Here is a 24,271-nt window from a genome sequence, read left to right as displayed (position 1 = left end):
GAATTTTTCTGCCATTTCCTGTAATTTTTTGAGTGCTGTTTAGGACACCTTTTGGTGTTTTCATCACCATGAAGGTGATGATTTCTCCCAAAATGTCTTTCATACAAGGGAAGGTGATYTGACATTTTATAAACATGAGAAAATTAATTTTTTCTCAGGGCATGTCTTGTGTTACTCTTACCTATCTTCTGAAGGCTGTTAARTGTTCCTGGTATAATTTCTGTTGTATTTGCTTTGTAAAATCACCTCTGCTTTCACATATTCAAGTATAACTACTAATACTGAGTTACATCCTTTTCCAGTCTGTGGCTGAAGGAGCGGTACCTAATGCTTGGTAGTGATCATAGTGTTTTTCAGGTATTAAAAGCATTCATTTCAGCTTCATCTGTAAGAATAGGTGCTTCTAAATTGCACATGACAACCATTGGAAGAAATGTGGGTGAAAGCCTTTGAAGGTGATATGTGTAATGTTGTGAAATGAGTCAGGACTACCACTGTATTGTTCAAATGCATATCCARTTCTGGAATCTTCTTACAGAATCCACCATAATATGAAACATTAGCTAAATATTGCATATCTGTAATGATCAACTGGGAGCTCTGTTGCCTCTTTATGTAAATATCTTTTTTGTACTTCTATCAATGTGATCTTGAGATGTGGTCTTAAGTCTTCTTTATACCATGTCACTGAAAAACATCAGCCGTGCTTGTTTGAAGGAATGTCATGGAATTTTGAAGTACGTAATTATACAAATAGTTTTGGAGACTTTTTAAAGTCTCCTTGGCTTGCTAGCAATAATAAACTCTTTTTCTTAAGAGTATTGAGAGGCAAGCAAGGTGTAAAATAATTTTTTGCTGTTGTTGCTGTGGCCTTCCTTCGACTTCTACTGACAGTGGCATTGGTTGTTTTTCAATTATCAACTTGGATGGTGTTTCATCCTTGTAGTCAATGACTCTGAATGATGGCGTGTCCATGTACCACTTAATTTTAGTATAGCTAGTTCTTGGAACTCTATCAATCATCAGGTGTTGCTCTTTTTTTGATACTGAGATACTGCTGCAACTCAGGAAATACTTTGGAATACTTTATAAAGCAAAAATAGCAGAATTTTTTAAAGACCATTYAGCTTCCATGTAAAAGAAACTCTTACCTTCTGGTAAGAGATAAGATCTCRTCTTGGAAACTTGCAAGTGCACGAATAATAAAATGAAGAATAATAAAATGTTCCATTCTTACTAATTCTTCTACAGAAGTGGTAGTTGCTGCTAAATGGTTTTCTATTTACTGAGAATTTTTTGATCACGTAAGGTGGATCTCCGTTAGTAGAACAGACCTTTGTATTCTTTCTTGCTCATGAGCTTTTATCTACCTACCTTGCAATGGTACTGTGTGTGGAGTAATATTAGTGGAATACTCAGCACTTCGGCATTTTGTTTCAGAAGTTYGTAGAGGTATTTTAAAGAAATAAAGAAGAAAACAATATTTTCATCCCTGGTTAACCTGTGACCTCCATTGTTTGAGTCTAAGAAAAATATTTTCATTAGTAAATCCCAAAGTGCTTTGRTATTGATCTTGCTGTTGTGTAGATGGCGGGTGGGAGGGACGACATTTGGGAGTTTAAGTTAAACATGGATCAAATAAACATCAGTCAGTTGAGTGTATGAGGCAGGAGGAGTCCTCAGTGCTGAATTCTAGCTCTGTCTTCTGCTTTGTGGTGGCCTGGAAGAGCAGCATTGCTGTCCACCCCCCGGAGAAAGGGAAGGCTGCAGAGCATTATCTAAAGTGTGTACTTTACAGAATTAAAGTGTGATGGAGTAAATATGGGGAAAATTCTGCTGAAATTGAGTTTTGCTAGTGCAGTTTTAGGTAAAAGAGACAAGAGCTTGAAGTTTTTGTGGGCTTTGGTTTCATTTGCTTTTTAAGGAGTACTGATGTTTAATTTCTGTGTCTATTCATTAAATGTGATTATAAAATCAAACATTWTAAACTCTTGAACAATCTTGTAATTGCCTACTAGCCTCTCCTGTTACTTCTAAAAAGTAGGAATAATGTCTTCATAGCTCAGGCATTCTCTTTGTGTATCAGTGCACTGGCAGTCATGAGCCCAAGTTATTAGCTTTAAGTAGGTGTTTTATGTAAGTCTACTGCAAAATTAAAAAGGCTGACTTCAAAATATACTTACATTGTGAGATTCATCAATATCTGTGTAAAGAAGTGTTTTACAGGTTTTTAATTATTTTTTTAAAATGGCCATAAGTATACCATAATTATACTTTGTTTCCTCCACAGGCATTCGTAAAGGATGTGCATGAAGATTCAATAACAGTTTCGTTTGAAAACAAGTAAGTGTATTGCTGGTGTTGTACCTGCAAATGACAGAGTATCAACCTTGCATTTGATTAACCTAAATATGGCTTACTGTGGAGTAGTATCTTTTAGATGCACTAAATTTGCTGCTGGCATATTTTAAAGTTATATTTAGTGTCTACTATTTTCTGACATTTCTGTATAAATGCTTTTAATGATTTTAATACTTTTGAGTGCACAGCTATAGTAAGGTGGGTTTTGCTAGGGWGATAATCATGTTGTTACTGAATTTACATGATGACAGCCCATGTTTGAGTAAGTCAACAGTTGTACCATTACTGAYTCTTTCAAGTGAATGTCTTTCCTTAGTTTTAGAAGATTTCATTATTATAAAATTAGTTCTGTGGATAAGTGATGAATACCTGTTTTCTAATCTAGAAACCAAATTTATCCAGTCTCCATTAAAGAAACTGAAACCTAAACCGTATTCAGACTGGATCCTGATCAAGTTTTCCTAATCTGTAGTAGAACCACAGCAGAAGAAGATACAGGCGTGTTTTGAAGGAAGCATCCAAATGTGTTTTRAAATGTTTTTAAAATGTTTTTCCAATGTTGGGGTTAAGTCTAATAGAGGGTTATAACTGTAAATAGGGGAAGAGCTGCTGGTAGATTCAAAATACTGCAGGTGACATCAGAGTTTCATTTAAGATGCTTATTGATCATTTAGATGGTTTTTTTTTCTTGTTATGTATACATTGGATCACATTATCTTTCATACAAACATGTACAAAAGCTCCATAGATTTTGAAAATGTGTAATTAATGGATTAAAGATGTTTGATTTCTATTTACAAAGAAGATGAAAATGTTTAGACCATTCACTTTGTTTTTATTTGTAGCTGGCARCCAGAGAGACAAATCCCATTCCATGATGTGAGGTTCCCACCACCTGCAGGCTATAATAAAGACATAAATGAAAGCGATGAAGTAGAGGTGTGTACGCTCCATTAACAGCTCTTGTCTTGAGAAGTGAGAGAACTCGGTGTGAAAAATGTCAGCCAAGCCACTGGAAGATTTGCTTCCATGTTATGTGCTGTCACCCTTTTTGATTCCAAGTACTACAGAAAACACAGTGTCAGGCACATCACCAAATCCAGAGCGTGACTGTTGTAAATCATGCAAATTCCATGTACCACAAAAGGCCATGTAAAATTCTGTGTACCATGACCTCCATGCTGAGTTACAAATATGCTGATTTACAAACATGATYGGTGTTGCATTTATTACAGATCAGTCCTTTATTAGAACTGGATAAATGTAGAAATAGATGACGAAATATAGTTCTTAAGCTGTAATGTCTCTATTACCAAAGCTTCAAGCTGAATCAGATAATTTGCATGTGTGTACACATAAAACATGGAAATATATGTGTATATGTAAATACTTACATGTAGATACAGAGATTGATTTAAAAGCAGCACGTTCCTTATTTTATAAAATGGTTACGTTTATTTTTATAATTCATTTAAAGAAAGAGAAATTTAAAGATTTGCATTTTGCTTGCATTCTCTGTAAGTTTTTAATTTGAAAGATAAGAAAATTGCAAAACTTCTGTAATGCAGATGTGGCTGATACCAAATATGTGCTAAAGAAGTGTTGGTGTGTGTCCTCTCACCCACTGATAGSGCTTCATCAGACTTACACACAATTAGAAACACTGTTGATTAAATATTAACAATKTAWAAGTCTGAATTATCTCTCTTTTGAYTGTATGCAAGACTGAAGCAGCTAATGCCAGTAGATTGGGTACTATATTATTTATTATTATTTATCTGTACAATCTGCTGTTACATGCTTTCCATGTTGTGCTCAGAGACTTTATGTACTAAGGTGTTTTGCTGGATTTTGTTCCTATGGAGTTCCTGATCATATTATTGTCAGCTTTTGTGATGTCTTTTAAGAATATAATGTATGTATTTTGTTTAGGTTTATTCCAGGGCAAATGAAAAAGAACCCTGCTGTTGGTGGTTGGCTAAAGTGAGAATGATAAAGGGTGAGGTAGGAGTATGCATATATACATATATATATTTTATATTTACTTGCACTTTTTTCTTTCTTTTCTGTTTATATATTAGTATGCACTGGTTTGAACTAATCTCTCTTCATTTCTTAATAGTTTCATGATTAGGATATTTGCAATTACCATTAACCTCAACCTGAGAAGTCAAATTTGACTTGTACAGTTAACAAAAGTACCTTTTCTTTAGTAAGTGTAATGCTCACTCATGTCATAAAATATGTGGCTTGGATGATTTTATTATTTTTATATCAGTTCTACGTAATAGAATATGCAGCCTGTGATGCTACATACAACGAAATTGTCACAATTGAGCGTTTGAGATCTGTGAACCCCAATAAACCCGCAACAAAAGATACTTTTCATAAAATCAAACTGGCAGTTCCTGAAGATTTAAGGCAAATGTAAGTACAAGCGTTTCTTTATAACTTGTTTCAGAATGTGGGAACTTCTTAAGCCTGAGACAAGAAGAATAAAAATGCTTCTTACCACTCTAAATTAACTTTTGGAAATAGAATGTAAAAACCATGAATATTGATATGGTCATACTTCAGAAATAGAAAAGATGATTTTTAAATAGCAGTTCAGTCTGAGAGGAGGCAACTCTTCAAGACTTTAATATTTGTGTGTGGTACAGATTAAGATTTGTATTCTTRCAGCTGTTCAATTATGTGCTCAGGTTAATCTTAATCCATTCTCAGTCAACTTTTTTTATTTGATGATGGCTCTGGGARTAGTTAAACAACAATGGAACTTCTCCAGAGTATATACAAAGCCAGCTAGTTTTCTAGAACATGGACATGTTGTTCTCATATCAATACAGTTCTAAAAGTCAGATTAATACTGACTCCCCTTGTTTACCTTCAGGTTACTTTCTGCTTTTCTTGAGATGCATGTTATTGTCTCAGTGTGGAATGACTTATAAATTCAGGTTAGACTAAAGCTTTCCGAAGTTAGTTTTATACCATACATGAGTTCACTTGTTGGTGAGCGGACACAGGAAACCTGGAGAAGTCAAGTACATYGTGAGATGAGCAGAAGGTCGTTAGAATGCTGCAGGGTTCACAATGAAATCACACGTTTTACTGGTTCATGATGTGTTTGAGATTTTGAACTTRCTGATTGTAGTGATTATAGCTTTCTTTGTGTAGTTTTAACTTAGCATTTCATAGATATAATACAGAAAATTTCTGAAGTATTTMTAATCCTATTTGTGAAAACAAAATAAAAATGAGTAAAAGAAATGGTAATGAAATAACACTTGTTTTAAAAGGGAGAACTTGGAGATCTTTATTTACATTCTTTGTATTAAGRAATTTTTTTTTGGCTGTTAACCATAAATGCAGGGGTTACTATTTTTAAYAATGTAGCATTTTTATTCCYAGGTGTGCCAAAGAATCTGCACATAAGGACTTCAAAAAGGCAGTTGGAGCTTTTTCTGTAACATATGATTCTGAAAACCACCAGCTTATTATTTTGGTAAGTACAAATGTCTTAGTGTACCACTGGCAATGGTTTGTTTCAAGAGCCCATGTGTAAACCACTGTTTCTTTATTAATAATTCAGTCAATCAACGATGTAACCACGAAGCGGGCRAACATGCTGATTGATATGCACTTTCGGAGTCTGCGCACCAAGTTATCCCTGATACTGAGAAATGAAGAAGCCAGCAAACAGCTGGAGGTATGTTGGTTGTTTTCCCTGAAGTAATTTGAGTAAAACAGATACAAAAAAAGCCCTCATRCGTTTCTTAGTTGGTTGGGACTTGCATTGGGGTGAAAGTAATGATGTACTGATAATAATCTAAGTTACAAAGAAGGCAGATGGAAGTGTCATYCAACAAAGACATGTACAGTTGTAGGGCCCATTCTTTCAAAGACTCATTYTTATCAGCAGGATTTTGTGGGGGACTAAATAGAAATATGTAGACACACATACACATATACTTCATATTTTGAGGCATAAAATAATCAGCCATTATTTCATGAATAATGCCACATGTTTGGTAGCTTTAAAAATAGATGGGAGTGAATATGTCATCATACTAATCATGATACTGACTAGAACTAGATCTAGCAAAATAACACAGTGAAAATGAGATGGAAGGGATGAAACTGATGTTGGTAGAATGTATGAACAGATAGGTTTGTCTATAGATAAAATGTTAGGAAATAATCTTACATCAGATACAGCTTCTGATATTCCTGTGACTGCTGAGTGGGTGTTGACTGGCAAGAAGCTTGAGTCATACTTGTCCATGGGTAAAAGAAAAAAAAGAGAAAGAGTAGGCTAGGAAATAAGGGGTTCTTTATACATCAGAATTAACATTTCTTCATGGTTTTTCTCCTGTCCCACAAATTAGAAAAAAAAAGCAGTATTTCTGAAATCATTTTAGATTCACTGTCAAGAACCCGAGGTACCACTTAAACTGCTGYAATTCAGTTTGACACAGGTGTATATCAGCAGTGTTTCTGTAGAGCAAGGTTTCATTCCCCCTCATCCTAAGGGTTATGTCTGTTCAAAGTGGGATATCATGTAGTAGTTCCGGCCTCTTGTATCCAGTGGGTATACCCACTGTTACAAGAAGCTCTTCTCACTTCAGTTGTTCTCTCCTTAGTATCTTGATTTCTGTGTTTCAGGGCTGAAATACAAGTTTGTTTGGGTTTTCATTTTTCTCAAGATGAAGGAAGGACCAATTTTTTCCTCATTGGTGTTCCTTACTGAGCACCCCACTGTAGCTCTTCAGTAATCAYTCTTCATCTTCCTCCAGAACTGACAATTGTGTGGGCAGTTTACCTCTTGAAGTGCAAAGTATTATTTTGGAGGTGGGAAGAACAACAGCCTCTTTAGAGCTAATTCTCTTTACATGCCCCCACAAATGCATGCACCAACAACTGTTGTCATTGATTCCTTTTCCAAACTAATCTTGGATTCTTCTTGTCATTGTAACACTGAATCTTTYTGTTGCTGTCAAGGTCTCAGACTTGGTTTGGTTCTCACTAGAAAGCCATTGTTAAACTTCAGTTTCTGTCTTAAGCAGTACTTAAATTAAGAATGTGAGATAAACAGTTAATTTTAGGTTAATTAGGTGACAAAAGTTGGCTGGTATTTTTCATTTTGTCATTTGTGTTTCTTGAAGTTAGAATAAATACAAAATCAATTTCATCCAAASTTGAAAGGAAAATCTTCAAATCATAAAAATTGTACTAATGATTTCTGTTRAAACACTGACATACCAGTAAGACTGCATGTGTCCATCTTCAGACAAAATATTTAGTGAACACTTTGGCCTTTACTACATTACTAATTAACAGTTCACCTATGTGTTTCATACTCACTGAATTTAAAAGTCTGCCACTTCCTTTCTTCTAGCAGTTTTACCTATTCTGTTTTCTGAGTCATTATCACTACACCAGCTTSTTTTGTACATTAAAGTTTTTTCTTCCTATCTGTTGTACCTTCTTTTCTGCATATTAGCTTCTTGACTTGCAYGGCTCTACTTCTCAAACATGGCTTTTAGAGCATCAGGTTAAAGAACTGATTATTTTTTGTTTACATTCCTTCCAGGTGGGTGTGACTTAGCTGTTTWGGGTGTCTTTCACATACTAAAAAGCCTGAAATTGCAAACGTTTTGCATTCTGATTTGTATCTAAATAGAATTCAGTTTTATTGCTGCTGTGTCGGTATTAATACTTAATTATTATATAATTATATATAATAATATATATGCAAATAATAATTATTTGCATAGATGTTTTTTGCTAATGTATTGAAGGGAAGTAGAATMCAGAATTTCTGGTGTTTAAATAAAACATACTTCATAATAATTTGCTGAAAAGCTAATGATGTTTTAGTGCAAAAAGTAAAACTATGGTTTGACTGTCAGAGCCAAKGTCCTCAGTGACGATGTAGCTTCATCTTTTCCATGTACTGAAAATAGTTAACAACTGATCATTGTCTTGGTCATCCTGTTCTCTGCTCATGTGGATGTCTATAAGAGATGTCAGYTAGTAAAACAGCATTTGGATTGTCTGTTAGAATGTAGAAGTGTGAGCAATTAAAAATAACTTTCCARGTTTTCTGTAATGTAGCTACTGAAGTGCTTCATAGGGTTCTCAGAGTATTTCATGATACCTGGATACTTACAGTACTGTCTACTGTAGCCAGTTCGTTGAAACAGTGATTGAGCGCTGGGTATTTATCAACAGCTTTAACAGGAGCAGGTCAGAAAGCCATACTATTTAGCTGGGACAAAATAGGGCTTGTGGGCACTTCCTTGATGTTTTCCCGACATCTGTAGGATCTCATTTTGCAGTTGTTAAACTGGTAATTTAAAGTGTGCTTGTGTATGTATGGATGGTAGTTACAGCTTTGATTGCAATGCAGAAATATATACAGTATTATATATCTTGGCTTTTGGCTTGTTTCTTCCTTKCAAAATACTCTTTCCTTAATAGATTATCACAGTTGGAAATTCTCTATCTTCCCACAATGTATTAAACTACTGTTCCTTTCCTGTGTTCTGTTACATTCACACTTGTGAGTGCTCAGTATGACCCTTCTGCCTTGGTAGATGTGTGATTCCTGGATGAAATTCTTAATATGTTTGTTCTTTGAATTCAAGCAGGTTTTGTGTTGTCACACATAGGCACAGATTCTTAATTTTATTTTTTAAAAATGCAATAGATATCCACAGTTGCTCTGTTTGATATATAAATTTTGTGTCAGTAGTTATTATTGTTTCCCCCATCTGTTGAAATTGGTGCAGTTTTTTTTTTTTCTCAGAGATCATAAGGTTTGCTTTAATAAACACCACAGTTCCTATTTTACTGCCTTGTGAGTGCTGTCTCACCTAGTAACACCTGATAGCAGTAGCTGTTAAAGGGTAATTCCAAATGGAGGTGTCAGCACACATAGAGGCCAACCTTATGGTAATACTTAAAATACATCTGAAGGAGATTCTTCAGTGTTTTTGAAGCTAAAACAAGTATAGTAAAAGGATTGACTAAGCACCTTACTGGAAAATAGGCTTGAAATTTATGTGGACTTCTGTCTYCAGTTTGCTGACAATCAAAGTGAGCTGATGTTAGTTTTTTCTTCAGAGTTCTAGGCAACTTGCATCCCGGTTCCATGAACAGTTTGTTGTACGTGAAGACCTRATGGGTTTGGCCATTGGCACTCATGGTGCTAATATTCAGCAAGCCAGAAAAGTCCCTGGAGTGACTGCCATTGATCTTGATGAAGATACTTGTACATTCCATATTTATGGAGAGGTGAGCTCCCTTCTTTATCATTTCAGAAAATACCTGAAAGAAACAAGTGATCAAAAACCTTCTGGAAATGAATCTTGTTTCTTATACATCTTTCTGTTGTAGGATCAAGATGCAGTGAAAAAGGCAAGAAGTTACCTTGAATTCGCTGAAGATGTYATACAAGTCCCAAGGAATTTAGTAGGTATGTCAGTTATGGAGGCTGCCCCTGTGACAGTAAGGAAAAATGCCTTCTGAGAACTGCCCTAGACTAGAAGCAATGTGCTGATGTTGAATTACAAGGCAGAATGGTTTCTGGATTGAGCCAGAGAATTAATTACTTCTCCCAAACATGTGTCCAGATTAGTTCAGCTGTACAGGTGATGAATCTGCAGTCTCATATTTTCCTAGTATATTTTGACTGTTTTCTCTGATTTGCATTTGTCTTTTTTCCCTGTCCTTTTATAGTGTGTTTAGAAGCAGCACTGTGGGATGAGTATTTCCCTTGCAAAATACTAAAAAAAGGCGCTAAAAACACATGCAGCCTTTGTGTATGTGGATAAATCATTTACTGAGCTTTTGATGCTACAAAGCAAAATAAAAATAAATTATTTCATTCAGTAGATAAGAAAAGAACAGAGAAAATACTTTATGGTATAACATAGCTATTAAAGCAAATGTTTTAATAGGTTGTCACGTAGTGTATGAAAGCTGGTGTTGAAGCAGTGTGAAATTTTGCACAAGTACTAAGAAATGTGGCAGCCCAGCTCTGGAATTGATTAGAACCAGTTGTTTTCCCTTCCCTACTCCCTCCTGATTCTACTTGTGATAAGTAAAAATCATAAGCTGCCGTCATTAATTTAATTTCAAGTCTWAAAGTCTTTGTTTCTGTTTAAAACTTAGCAATTGTATTTTTTGGCAGGTTTTCGTTTCTGCTCTTAATTGTTGACCTAGATCCTTTAGACTATAACTTTGGCTGAACCCTATGTTATGTCTGAAGTAAGCTGTGTTTAATAATGTGGACTTTAAAATTCCTAATAATATGCTTTAAAAATGTAGAAGGCTCTTACATGTATATGTATTTACACACACAGATTTTTTTTTTTACTCTAAAGAAAATGCAGGCAACTGCCTCTTTTTATTTAATTATATTTTTTAAAAACTCAAAGTGAACAAAAAAAAATAAAAAAAAAAGAGAAAAAAACACCCAAGATGTTTTAAAAACAATATGGAAATTTTCATTTTAAAATATTTGTGTGTTGCCAAATCTAATAAAAACTTTGATTGGAGTAATCGATGCAAGTTGTGGAGGTTTGGTGGGTTTTGTTTGGTTTACTTGACTTTTTTAAATCAGTAGCAAGGCTTTTTTGCATTTGTTAGTTAGCTGCTGTTACATTTGCTAGTAATATATAATGAAATAAAGTACTCAATAGTTTTTGACATTCAGAACAGCCTTTGTCATTGAGTACGTTTACTGGCCATATTTTGTCATGTTTTCTGCAACTATTCATGTTAGAAAAGTTGAAACACAAAAATGCAAATTTATTTAGCTTTGAATGATAGGAACAATCAAAGTCTCTTGTTACTAAGAGTGGGGTTTAATTTATTCTTCATGGATTAATTGTATCAGACAAACTGTGGCTGTCATGCACATGGGGTTTATGATCTCTATTTTAGTGATGTGCCTGTGAAACAAGATCATGTTTTAAGTTTTCCAGCAGTTTGTTAAATAAAAATACTTCTTTTTGTTACATGCAGAAAACATGTTTGACATCACTCTTTTAAGCTTTCCTTGTAAGCTGTGATTGCAGGATATGGCCCTCCCTCATTACATCCCAAGCAGTTTAGTTTTTCTGCCAGTTTGCAGACAGGATGTTGTTTTACTGAGATTGGAGAGAACTAAATTTTCATTTTTGTTGTCTCACACTGGAATATCTGCTTCAGAAGATATATGTCTTCATTACTGCCATTGGAGTATAATTTATTTCCATTTTTATCTTTGACTTTTCAGTGAATTGTAAACTACTGGCAAAAATGTGTAAAAAGCTTAGTTTTGGAGAATTTTACATCTGCCTCAAACAGTATCTTTGGTAGTATTTGATTAATTAAATTTTGTAAATGAACYAAGTTTTGCTTACACAAGAAGTAGATACAGCAAWTGTTAMTGTAGAAGGATGKTTTTTKTTGTTTTGTTGGATATTTTGAATGCAAGCAGCAATGTTTGTAATTCACTGAAGTTGTTTTAAATCTACCAAAGCAAAGCCAAATAAGCATTCAAAAGCATTTCTGTGATCAATATGTATTACAAGTTAACACCACAAGCTAATGTAGRCATCATTTTAGCTTGTGATATGTTAACTAAATCTTTGTTGTAGTGTATTAAGGCATTTTGGACAAGTTCTTGCACTGGTACKTCAATAGTCTTGTCTAATTAGAGTATAGCAATACTCTCAAGTTTGGGGGAAAATTATTAAGGTGGAATGTTGTGTATGTTTTTTCTGTAGGAAAAGTAATAGGAAAAAATGGAAAACTGATTCAGGAGATAGTGGACAAATCTGGCGTTGTTAGAGTGAGAATTGAGGCTGAAAATGATAAAAATATTCCACAAGAAGAGGTATGTTTTCAGTTAATGTTATTTTTCTTTATGTTAATTTGTTATATTCTACCCAGTGATAAAATAAATTCTTGAATCCTTGTAGTGGTAAGATTAAGTGTTGATTAATGTGTGTTTTCTGRTGGATTGTATCTTTTCCTTTTAATGCTGAGGGGCATTTTTATGTAAATTTGGCTTATGTGTGTTAGAAAAATTCTTTGTGAAATGTATTGGTGTTGCACCTTAGAGATTTCATGTTGTTCCTGTTGGAAGCAATGACATTTCTCAGCATGTGCTAGGCTGTAAATGCACGTRTATGAAACTTACTGGTTTCATTCATTGATCTGCTTTGAGTTTGCTTTTTTAGGTTTTTAACTGGTTTAATTTTTTATTAGCCATTTCTTGTGTTGRAATGAAAAACTTGTGATTTATTATTATTATTTAAATCTCTCTTTATAAAAAATATTGCCTAGGTTCACAATAGCCTGTAAATTGTAACCTAAAGAAAAAACAAATATGAACATTGTGAAACTCCAGGTTTGCACAGGAAGGCTGTCAGCCTTGTAAAGGGCCTGAATGAAGTCTCAAACATTGTGATTTGAGGCACTTCTGTGTGGGACTGCTTTGAGGGGCAAGGTTGCAGGTATGCAAACAAACTTGAAGCATGAAGGTTTTAAYATCTCAGTGCAAAAATCTCCCTGCAGTTTCAGATTGGAAATGTGCTTAAAGAAAACRGACCTGCCTTTAATTTACCTCAAAATCCAAATATGTATCAATTAATAACCTTTGCTACTTTGGATAAGATTTGAAGTATGGTTTCTGCACCACTTRTGTTCTTGCTTGAGTAGTTATTTCCTCTTCTGTTTTTTCACTGTAAGACTTACTGAAAACCCACAATTTGTGTGTAAAGAGTGGCTAAGCAATTAAGGGGTTTTACTATTTTAGTAGTTTTATATCTATCTCAAAAGGTAAAATGGTCARTATTTAGACTTGAAGGTTTCACTGCTCTGTTGTATTTCATTCCTGATGATAAATTCCTGCAGCATAAAATGGAATTAGTTTGATAAGCAAGAGGGTGCTGCTATTGCTGCAGGCTATAGAATCACAGAAGGGTAAAAGAGCAAGTACTCATGGCTGCAGGGAGTATGTCTGGCTTTCTTTTTTTTTTTTTTTTAATTCAGACTTGAAAAAGCTGATTTGCTTACATTTTTCAGCAGCTTTTAAAGATTATCTTCAAAGGTCTTTTTTACCTGTCAAGCTCTGCATTCTTACTTCAGTTTTACCTGTTAATGACATTTCTAACACTGGCATTGCTTGCACTGCTTCAGGTGTTAGTTGTGTCATACCAGGTGCAATACAGAAAACTGAGATCATACTTTATCAGATAAGAGTTAGGACTTGTAAATTGAATGCAGCTTTATTTCAACTATGAAATACAAATAATCTTCCCATGTATGAATTTGGATATTGCAACCCTTCTTGTAGTTGAACAGTAGTTCAGTTAAATTTTAATACAGCATTTGGTTCTTTCTATGTGACTGAGATGTTAGTATACTGCCCATTAGTTTCAGGTGCAGTTTTATATGTCCCATAATTTTATAACAGGTTACCTTCAGGCTTTTCATATTTTTAAAATGAGATACGTACTGTTTGTTACAGTAGTATATATTATTTTTGTCTCTAAATTTATTATGCACGTAAGATCTGCTCAGTATTCCCCACTGCAGCCAAGTTGAATGTAGGTACTTTTGCTTTGAAGATAAAAATAAGGTTCAGTAAAGAAGCACTTTGGTGCTTTTGTRTGGCTGAAATTGCTTGACATGGTTACCAGCTCATATTGTTAAYAGCTGGCATTGTTATACCTTGAATCCACTGCCAAAAGCAACAGCAAGCCATTTCCTTAAATGCCTTTTTAAATCATTTGTTTTGTCATCTTTTAATAATTGATGCTGTGAGCTAGTTAATGCCAGTTTAGTAGAAATTTCACTGCTCTTTATCAGGTTGTATAAAATATTTATGGAACTTAAAATACTCCAGATAATAAAACATTTCAGTCAACAGTGCCTGTGGCTAAAGAATTTCTAATGCTCCTGAAAGTTAGTGTTAATGTTGAGGTTTCTTAAGACTAGGACTTAGTATATACTGTTTTTCATGGTTACTTAATGCAGATATGTAAGGTCTAACATAAGGTTTTTGCATGTCAAAAGAATGGGAAGGGGAAAGAAAACCAAACAAGACCTTAAAAGTGGAGGGAAATTATAGACTGACCACTCTTGGGGATCCTCAGCATAGTGTGCTTTTATTTTTTAAAGACATTGGTGTCTCAAATCATTCAGCAGCAAACCTTCTTTTGGAATGCAGTTCTGTAAAGGGTATGTGTACAGTGACAATTACAGGTTTCTTCAGTGGTAATGATGAGATAGCAAAACAATATTTGAGATAATCCAGTAAGTGTACCAGGCTCTGAATCACTTAATATGCTTGGGGGTGAAAGAACTGTGAGTTAGCACTTCAGGTGATGATTTCCAACTCTTTCATGAATATTTTTGCCTTTCTCTTTATGAAGATCGTCAAGGAGGATCAGGGTTTGTTTAATGATACAATGTTAATTTGATTTACTTTTTTAAAAGATCAAGGGTAGACTAAAAGCTCCTGGTACGAGAGAATAGATATGATCAGCAAAGGTATTTTGAAGGGAGGAAAATACAGAGTGTTCTAAATTTACTCTTTTTCAGTTGTTCAGAAAAAGAAATATTGGCATTGTGATGCAAATGATGTAAATCTGCTTATTTAAAAAAGCTCTGCATAAAGACTTTGCAAAARGACTACATTGTCTAGTCAATACYAGAATTTAAATATACTGACATCTCATTTACATTTTAATTTATGCTAATATATGGTGTAAGAATTGTTTTCAAGTTCTACAGTAATGAGTTTGGTTCTCTTCAATGCCTAATCAATAACCAAAGACTATTGTTACTGTGTTTTAGGGCATGGTACCATTTGTGTTTGTAGGAACCAAGGATAGCATCACTAATGCAACCGTTCTTCTGGATTATCATCTTAATTATTTAAAGGTGAGGGTAATGATGCTGCTTTACCACTGATTTTTTTTTTCTATCAATACTTAAGATGGTAACAATGTGATGATTATAATCTGCTCAGGCCCTGAGGCTGTTGAAAAATTGGTGTTATGATACTTTTTCTGTCTAAAAGTGGAATGTTTTTAATACAAGRCTATTTTGTCTGAAGGATGGGATGACAACTTTTTAGAGGATGCAAATTAAAAAAGAGTAAGATTTTTTTTWAAATTTTCTATCTCAAAACTTGMTAACTTTATATACWAGGGGGTAGTCAGTCCTTCATTCAGCTGCAAAAGCAAGCAGCCTTTCATGCAGCATCTTGTATAGAGTGGGCATTTTTTTTAATGCAGAAACCTTAAACTGCTTTTTCTGTAATGAATTGACATTTTGTACTTGAATATGTCTCATAGGCAACTCAGCCTTATATGTTGAGTTTGTCTCTTGGCTCCCTAACTTCCCTAGTAGTCTGTGATGCATGGCCTGTTGTATAGGGAGCAAAAAATATCCCATATTATTGCTTACAGTTACTTTTGCCTGTGGTGGTTGTGGCCAGGTGCCCAGTCTTTGATGGCAGGTGCTGTTGGTAGGGACAGCCTTGAATTAATTTAATTAAATACAGTCTTGCATTTCTTTTGAAACTTTCAGACCAGCTATGGTCAAATACATGCCCAGTCAGAAGCTACCAGTGAATCTTCCAGAATACTAAAATTTCTATACATTATGAAACTTCTTAGTACAGGTGGTCACACAAAAGCAACAAGGGGGCCTTGCAGGGATCAGCAAGGAGCTTGTGGTTAAATTAATAGGGAAAAAACAAGGATACAAGGGGTAAGGTAAGGACAGGTGACTCAGGAAGAGTATAAACAAATTTGAGTGTGCACAGATGAGTTTGGGAAAGTTGAAGTCCATCAGGAACTGAATGTGACTAGGGATGTGAAGGGAAGCAGGACGGGCTTCTACAGGTTTATTGGCAGCAAAAGAATACCAAAGAACATCTTAAGGGGCAGAGAAGGGGTACACACTAAGTCAGTGGGACCTGGTGGGTGCATCCCYGAGTGCCAAGTTGAAAGTCCTAGCTGGACTAGGTGATCTGCAGAGGTCCCAGTAGCACTATGAAACTTCCATCAACAGTTTTCTCCCTAATAAAAGAAAAAGAAAAGGTGATTGCCACTCTGATGTGAGCTAGATGACATCTGAAACTGGCAAAGGTACTCTATGAATATGTGTTGCTCTCATTTACCTAATTATGTATGGTGAGGGTGCTGTGTGCTGGTGCCTCTGTTCCTGAGTTACATTTGCTTTCTATGCTTTTATGCTTCCTCCCATCCTTCATAGTATTCATTACTATTATGTACAGTTTAACACCRAAGTGCCTTTTGATGAAACATTACTATTACATCACAATTGTTTAATAGCTTTGGTATTTGTTATGTGCAGCAGTGTAAGAAGCTTGTGTTGTGATCTGAGTGCTTTTTCTTGATACATGTTTTAAACAAACCTAAACTTGTTAACTGTGCCACAGGGAGAATTGTGTTAGTAGCAAATAGATTTGAACATTTCAAAGTCTTTCTGTTGAACAAGTTATTCTCAAAGCTGAGTTGCTATTTGAGTATTGAATAGATGATCACTTGCAATACTTCAATGTTTTTTCTTTCTGAGACCTGCGTGTCTGCACATGCAGGTGGTTAAATAGCGGTTGTACATGATTTGCTGGGCTTGTGTTGGCACAGGAAGTGGACCAGCTGCGTTTGGAAAGATTACAAATTGATGAGCAACTGCGACAGATTGGAGCGACTTCCAGGCCCCCCCCAAACCGCACGGATAAAGACAAAGGGTACATGACCGACGATGGGCCGGGGCTGGGCCGCGGGAGCCGGCCCTACAGAAACCGCGGCCACAGCAGGCGTGGGCCAGGCTATGCTTCAGGTACGTGCCTGCAAGGACACTTGCAGTTCTCACATTTGCCTAGTGGTCTCTTGATCTCTTGATTCTTGTTAAAAATGCAGTTAATATTAAGTATTAATATTTGAAGACTATATAGCGCTTTATGCAGTAGAAAATACTCCAAAGTGTAGTGCTTTCCTGTAATCTACACTAATTTCCATGCAGTTCCTGTTTCTTACAGCATGCTTCTGTCTTCTACATGATGGAGCTTAGGTAGTTATTCCCTAACTCCTTAGGGTGAGGACTGTTATTTTATCAGTGTTTTGAACAATTTCTAACAATAAAGTCTCAGTTTTCATTTAATCCTGTGTGAGTCTATTCTAATATAAATATTTATAGGTAAAAATACCATGTAGCTCAATTTACAGAAAAGCTATTTTCCTCATATTAAATTGAACTTYTATGTATTTACAAGAAGACTGTAGTCACCAAATAGTGTGTTCCTCTTTGAAACCCTGTATGATTCATTAATGAATAGTTTTCCAGATTGTGCTTCTTCAGAGCAATCTATTACTTTATTATCCATAATGTAGGTCAGCTGGTATTTGTCCTGACTGAAAGGCCTGTAGTACAAGCTTTGTAAGAAAATCTTTGCTTACATTCTGCATAATACAAAATTAATGTTTTGTGYTGTTTACTATTTTTAGAAGATGTGAATTCACCTTGCTAATAGTATGGGCTGTAGGGTCAAAAAATGGGGAAAGAACCAGCTTTTGTCAATAAAGGTGATCTGTTAATTGGAAAAATTGTAATGACCATTTATTTGATTTGATACATTTCTAGCATTTTGACTTTATTCTCTGCTTTTGTAGTCTGTTAYAGGCTGTTTCATGATGGAATTTTTTTCTTTTCGTAGATGAGTTGCAGTGGTGAGAGGAAACAGGACAGGTTATATTCAGAACTTTCAGTTTTAGAAATATGAAGGAGTCTAGCCTATTACACTTACGTTTTAATAGACTGTTATTACATCTTTCAGTGTATTCAATAATCTGTTGAAAAAGTGGAAACACCAAGTAACTATAAGCATGTGGCATACTTAACTATTCAGCCTTAAACACACAACTAATGTTTACTAGTCTGTCTTTGAAGAAGTAATGGATATTATGCACTTTTATGTATGTTATAGGGGTTGGGAGGCAAAAAAGTCCAAAAACTGTTTATTAACACAAAAAAAATAAGGCAGAAAAATTTTAAATACATACATTTTTCAYTCTACTATAGTAATTTCATGCTAAGCTACACTGGCGTGTTTGGATTTTTTTCATCCTCTTGATAGGAACTAATTCTGAAGCATCAAATGCTTCTGAAACAGAGTCTGATCACAGAGATGAGCTGAGCGATTGGTCGGCGGCCCCGGCGGAGGAGGAGCGGGACAATTACCTGCGCAGGGGGGACGGGCGGAGGCGCGGAGGCGGTGCCAGAGGCCAAGGCGGGAGGGGACGCGGAGGATTCAAAGGTAAATGGAGAGAGAATCGTTTGGAAACAGCTGGCASTGTTGGAATCCTTAAGCAAACTCACTTCTGTCAGCTGCTCCTTTTCTCATCTGCTCCAACCTCCAATCTTGGTGGCCTTTCCTGACTTCACTTTGTCCGCCTTTTAAAATGAACGTTTTGGTTCAGGTGTGTTGAACAYTGAGCAGAGGGGAATAATTATTCTTCATCTGCTTTATTTTGGGGGAGTTTTCTCTATCGTTTGTTTTCCTAAAATACCTGTTAACTCMAGTTTGTGGCCTGTGCTATCACACATGGACATCAAAGAATCAAAACCAAATTTGTCAATAGATACAGAAAGAACTTTATTACTCATTACAGAGTAATCTGTATTACTCATGCRTCCATATTAATTTCTTCTTGTATTTGATGTTATGGAAAAGGATAACATTTATGTGTTCAGTGGAAATGACCAGGCAAAAGWAAGAGGGGAGAATGTTAAAAAGTTAAATATATATTTATTTGAACATATGATGCTTCTTTATATTTTTGTTTAAATGTTTTCATCTACAGCTTTTTTTGTTTAAATGTTTTCATCTACAGCTCTGCTTATTTCTTGAAATGTATTTTTCAATGTATGGGTGCTGCTTAAGAATTTTTTGTAAGAAGGTGATGTGTAATTTAGGAAGCTTATAAGCCATCAAAAAAAGTGAAGATATTTAAACACTACTGAAGTAGATTGTGTGGTTAATCGTTTTGAGAAGTGGTTTTTCTTCAGTCAGCAGCCTTTTTTAAATTCTGGTTGTTCTGAAAACTGGGGTTTTGTCTACATTATCATCTGAGAATCATTTTYTTTAATGATTCTTGGCCCATAGTTTAATAACTATTGTTGTATGTTAGTAATAATATATGYTAGTGTGACAGAAAATTMAGAAGTAATTCCCTACTGTGCTCCKGTAAAATCTAAGTGRAAKAAGGTCATGTCTTTGTTGAACAACTTRGTTGATTAATTTTTCTTCCAGGAAATGATGAACAGTCACGAACAGATAACCGTCAGCGTAACTCAAGAGAGGCAAAAGGGAGAACAGCAGACGGGTCACTTGAGGTAACTTTACTCATATAGGAAGTCTGTACTGTTTAAATTGTYGTGTAGTAACATTAGAGTCTTTAAGTTGCAAGTGACACAGTAGCCTTGTTCCATATTCTATAACTCCCTAATCACATCGATGAAAGTTGTGTTACACAATGACACAGATGTTTAGGACTCTGAATATATTCAGCTGTGTAAAGATGCAACTTTGTAATGTCATTTAGCTCTGTTTGGTGCAAAACTGATAASAAGTCCCAATGACTTACTAACMAGCTKGATTTCAGTCTTTGTTTTCAGTAGTGTTTTGGTTTCAGCTTGTATTTCTTGCTGTGTTGTGTATTGTTGTCYATCTTCAATGCACCCGAGGGAAGAAAATCCTTAACACTTAAGATGGAGTGTGTTATAGTCAGAATTTTCAGAGTAAGAAAGATTGAACTTCAGAAACTTCAGAAATCACCTTCACTACTAAGTGAAACATTTGCAGTTGAAGGCTACTCAGTGTAGAAAATAAGTTTAAAATGCACATCAKGAAGCCTTTCAAGTAACAGAGATCTTGTAACCTTAAATATTTTTAAGCTTTTTATAAAGATACTCTACATTTCTTCAAGTATTTTGTTTCATAAAGTTATCAGGCTGATACTTTATGTATATATGTTAAGTTTCCCCACATGGAAACTGTTCTTGCTTCAAATGGTAACTTGCAAACTTTTCTACCATCTCTTACCACATAGGATGAGTTATGTTGGGAGGAAGAAACAGTGAGCAGCTGCATGCTGCTGCCCCTGTGTGGTGTTACCAGGAGTCATGGTTCCAACAGGACTTGGTGTTTAGAAAACCTGKTTAAAAAAGGGACAAAATGGAACAAGTGACCAGATGCTTAGTTTTTCAAGTGGGAGTGCTGAACTTAAATGTGTAGTCATTTAATATGCATCTGAAATGCAAACAGTTAACGGAGCAAAACAAAGATTAAATTATGGCCATGTGAGTTTTATTAATTAATTAGTAATTAACTTACAAAGTTTGAAGTAGGCAGAAGAATAGTAGTTTGAAGTAGTAGTTTGAAGAATTGTGGTCCTGAAAAAAATCCCTAAGGTACTTAAATCATGGGGGTTTTATCTGTTAATCGAAGATTTGGGTGAGATGATGTGTTACAGGAAAATAAGTACTTGCATGTTGTTGAAATTTGGCTGATCAAGAAGTAAAAATCCTGTTATATATATCAGGGAATAAGCATTTACCCCTTTTATAAGCATAAAAATTTGCTTTCAGCATGCTTTCTTGAATTATGATCACTTAAACAGRCTGCAGAAGTCTTTTGGGTGTATTAAATGGATCTATTTTTTCAGCCTCAGAAAAGGTCTGAGTAGATTTTTTTGAGATTGAGGAAAGCTGCCATGAAAGGACACTCTGTCTTTTTGGGCGTTTTGTATGCAAAGAATAGAAAAGTGAATTAACAGAAGCTGAAATTATTGTCCCATCTGATATTGATTTTTCAACTCTTTCTTGCACAAACACACTGGAAAGTTGGGGTTTTTTAGCTTCCAAGGCTAGGTAGATGGGAGAGGCTTTTTAGGTCACAAGTATGTGGCATTTTTGAACAGAAAAGAACTTACACCCTCCATTGCAGCTGGATGCATTTAACAAAGCCATGAGGGGCTGGCACTCTTTGCTCCTCCCAAACGGCCAAGGTAGCGAACACCCAGGGGTGGAGGAAAGGAGGAGAATACTTTATATAACTCTGAATTGTTCCAGATCAGAATTGACTGCAATAATGAAAGGAGTGTCCACACTAAAACATTACAGAATACCTCGAGCGAAGGCAGCCGGCTGCGCGCGGGCAAGGAGCGGAACCCGAAGAAGGAGAAGACGGACAGCGCAGACGCCCAACAGCCGCTGGTGAACGGAGTCCCCTAAACTGCATAACTCTGAAGTCATATTTCCTATACTGTTTCAGTAATTCCTATTCCATGTTAGAGAAACTTGTTAGGCCAAAGACAAATAGTAGGCAAGATGGCGCAGGGCATGAAATGAACATATGTTCTCTGTTAGCCTTTTTTAACATCAACAGTATGCAGTTGTTTTCAGAATAAGAAGTTATTCAAATATTTGCATAAAAATACCTGAACTTCCGAAAATCGCTTCCAAGTACATATTGCAGTTCAAACAATGAAAGATTCTTTTTTGTTTGTTTTAAAAATACTGAGCTGTGCATTGGTAAACTTTCTGTTCAGTTGTACCATTTTAACACATCGGGTCAAATTCACTGCTCAATTTCAATTTTCAGAATAAATAGTGTTTGCAGTAATCAAATTGGCTTCTGTTTTCAATCTAACTTACCAGTTCTTCATGAAATGCTATGTCGTTTTATGTCCTGTGTCAGTTCACATTCTGGTCCACCTTTTTCAATATTTTGGTGGACCCTGAAATCTGTGTGATGTAACAATTGTCATTTTCATTAGCAAAAAAGTTGTATGATCTGTGCCTTTTTTATATCTTGGCAGGTAGGAATATTATATTTGGATGCAGAAATCAGGGAAGATGAGTTGGTAACACTAAATGTAAAATATATGTAGCAATCCTTGTCAGGCGTTAGTACTTTATAGACAAGTGCATGCTTTCCATAATTTTTTCCTTACATAAACATTCAGTTAGGCAGTTATAAGAATAGGAAATTTATTTTGCACTGAAGATTTGGCAAATAGTGTTATTGAAAAAGGGGTGTAATTTTTTTCTTTGTAGGCAGTACAGAAGCTTTTTTTTTAAAAAAGAAAAATTAAAAAAAAAATCTTTCCATTGTGGAAAACTAAAAAACTCATTGTTACTGAGGGAACAAGTGTAACATGTTCACAAGCTAGTAATGTGTGCCTGCTGTTTGGCCAGATGACCAGCCTAAAGCATTGATGGTTTTCAACCTTCCAAAWGTTTTGGATTGCTTTTCTTAATTTGGGGGCTATTCCAGGAGAGGTAGGAAGAAGGTCACCACAAGTCATGCCCTGGCAAGTACAGACACAGTAGCCAGAAATATTGGAAGTAAAACAAAARTTCTTCATATTTTGAGCTGCAAGGTCCTAATTACCAGCCAATATGAAGGTGTCACAGAATTTGATCCAAAGTACAGCTGTACACCAGGGAAGGGTGGGAAGTGGCGGGAGGAGCTGTGCTTTCTTTCATTTCTGATCACACATTAAACTTAAATGGGCACAACTGCATAAGGACCTTCATTTTAGTCTGTTTTTATTCAGATTACTCCAGAAGGAGAGCCACTGTTTATGTACAGAATTGTACAAACTTGACCTTGCCTCTGATGTATTTTGTGAGTTTTGGTTTTTTTTGCTTTCTTTATTCTTTTTTTTTTCCTTGCATACAGGTGAGCATACTAAAACTGGCAACGAACTGCACATGATTTAACAAATATAAAAATGTCTTAAAAAGTATTGCCAAACATTAATGTTGATTTCTAGTTATTTATTTTGGGAATGTATAGTATTTGAAAACAGAAATTGGTACCTTGCACACATCATCTGTAAGCTGTTTGGTTTAAAATACTGTAGATAATTAACCAAGGTAGACTGACCTTGTAATGTAACTGCTCTTGGGCAATATTCTCTGTACATATTAGCTACAACAGATTGGATTTTATGTTGACATTTGTTTGGTTATAGTGCAATATATTTTGTATGCAAGCAGTTTCAATAAAGTTTGATCTTCCTCTGCTAACTGATGTTGATGCAATCCTTATAAATGATTGCTTTAAAAAATCTCAACTGACAGAAAGTAGAGCGAAAATATTACTTTATTTAGACTTTAACTGTAGCCATTGTTAATTTACATGTTTTAGAAAAGTCTCAAATATTACCAGTTTTCAAAAATACGGCACATAATGCTCAAGAAGACACAGTCTCCTCATGGAATGGTACAGTAGCTGTTGAGTGGTCACACTTCATGCACTCATTTCTCACATTCAGTGGTTGAGTTTGGTTGACTAAGGTGCTAACCCGGGAAAATGTGAAATTACTGAACTACAGTCTTGACTAATTGGCTGCATTCCATTTCCAAGTGGGTTTTGGGGTGACCTTTTTTCAGTATTTGTGTACTTAACATATATCCCTTTCAATTCATATTCCAGTGGTTTTAAATGTTATTAAATTTCAACAAATTGAACTGTGAATCTAAATGTACACTTTTATTTTGAAAAGTCATGTTGTTACAAAACTTGAAAGTGCAACAAATGTCTGATGCTTGAGTTCAGGTCCGTCCTATTGGTAACTATTATAAAGTATGGTCTAATGAATTAAAATTATTTTTAAAATAAAGTTCTTTGAAAGAGTGAGAGGTATTTGTGAATCATGCCAAAGTCTAAATTCAGTAGGGTTAAGCTCAAAGCCTATGAATTAACAAATGCTTATAAAAATAGAAAGCTTGTGTTTCTGTTCTTTACTGAATACATTTGTGTTAATGATGGTGGGGAGTTAAGATTTTCATAGTTGTTATTAAAACT

General features: G+C 35.2%; 1 protein-coding gene across 4 annotated transcripts in view; it reads left to right on the top strand.

The window, feature by feature from the left end:
• Positions 1-23,742, top strand: part of FMR1 (fragile X messenger ribonucleoprotein 1) — a 29,730-nt gene extending 5,988 nt beyond the window's left edge. The window contains exons 2-15 of one of the 4 annotated variants that reach the window (XM_057372258.1): positions 2,291-2,343; positions 3,207-3,300; positions 4,294-4,365; positions 4,640-4,788; positions 5,770-5,863; positions 5,951-6,067; positions 9,487-9,657; positions 9,760-9,838; positions 12,138-12,247; positions 15,217-15,303; positions 17,040-17,235; positions 18,566-18,709; positions 19,706-19,788; positions 21,526-23,742. In XM_057372258.1, coding sequence (XP_057228241.1) covers positions 2,291-2,343; positions 3,207-3,300; positions 4,294-4,365; positions 4,640-4,788; positions 5,770-5,863; positions 5,951-6,067; positions 9,487-9,657; positions 9,760-9,838; positions 12,138-12,247; positions 15,217-15,303; positions 17,040-17,235; positions 18,566-18,709; positions 19,706-19,788; positions 21,526-21,687 — 1,611 coding nt within the window. In that variant the 3' untranslated portion in view covers positions 21,688-23,742. Of the gene's footprint in view, positions 1-2,290; positions 2,344-3,206; positions 3,301-4,293; positions 4,366-4,639; positions 4,789-5,769; positions 5,864-5,950; positions 6,068-9,486; positions 9,658-9,759; positions 9,839-12,137; positions 12,248-15,216; positions 15,304-17,039; positions 17,236-18,529; positions 18,710-19,705; positions 19,789-21,525 lie in introns of all 4 variants that reach the window. The other 3 variants (XM_057372257.1, XM_057372259.1, XM_057372260.1) reach the window with 3 other exon arrangements.
• Positions 23,743-24,271: the final 529 nt, after the last annotated feature.

This window comes from Malurus melanocephalus, unplaced genomic scaffold, assembly GCF_030028575.1.
Source record: "Malurus melanocephalus ecotype Western Australia unplaced genomic scaffold, MMel_1.1 scaffold_168, whole genome shotgun sequence".
Classification (NCBI taxonomy): domain Eukaryota; kingdom Metazoa; phylum Chordata; class Aves; order Passeriformes; family Maluridae; genus Malurus; species Malurus melanocephalus.
The sequence above is the reverse complement of the archived record's forward strand: the minus strand, read 5'-3'. Positions and strand labels throughout refer to the sequence as shown.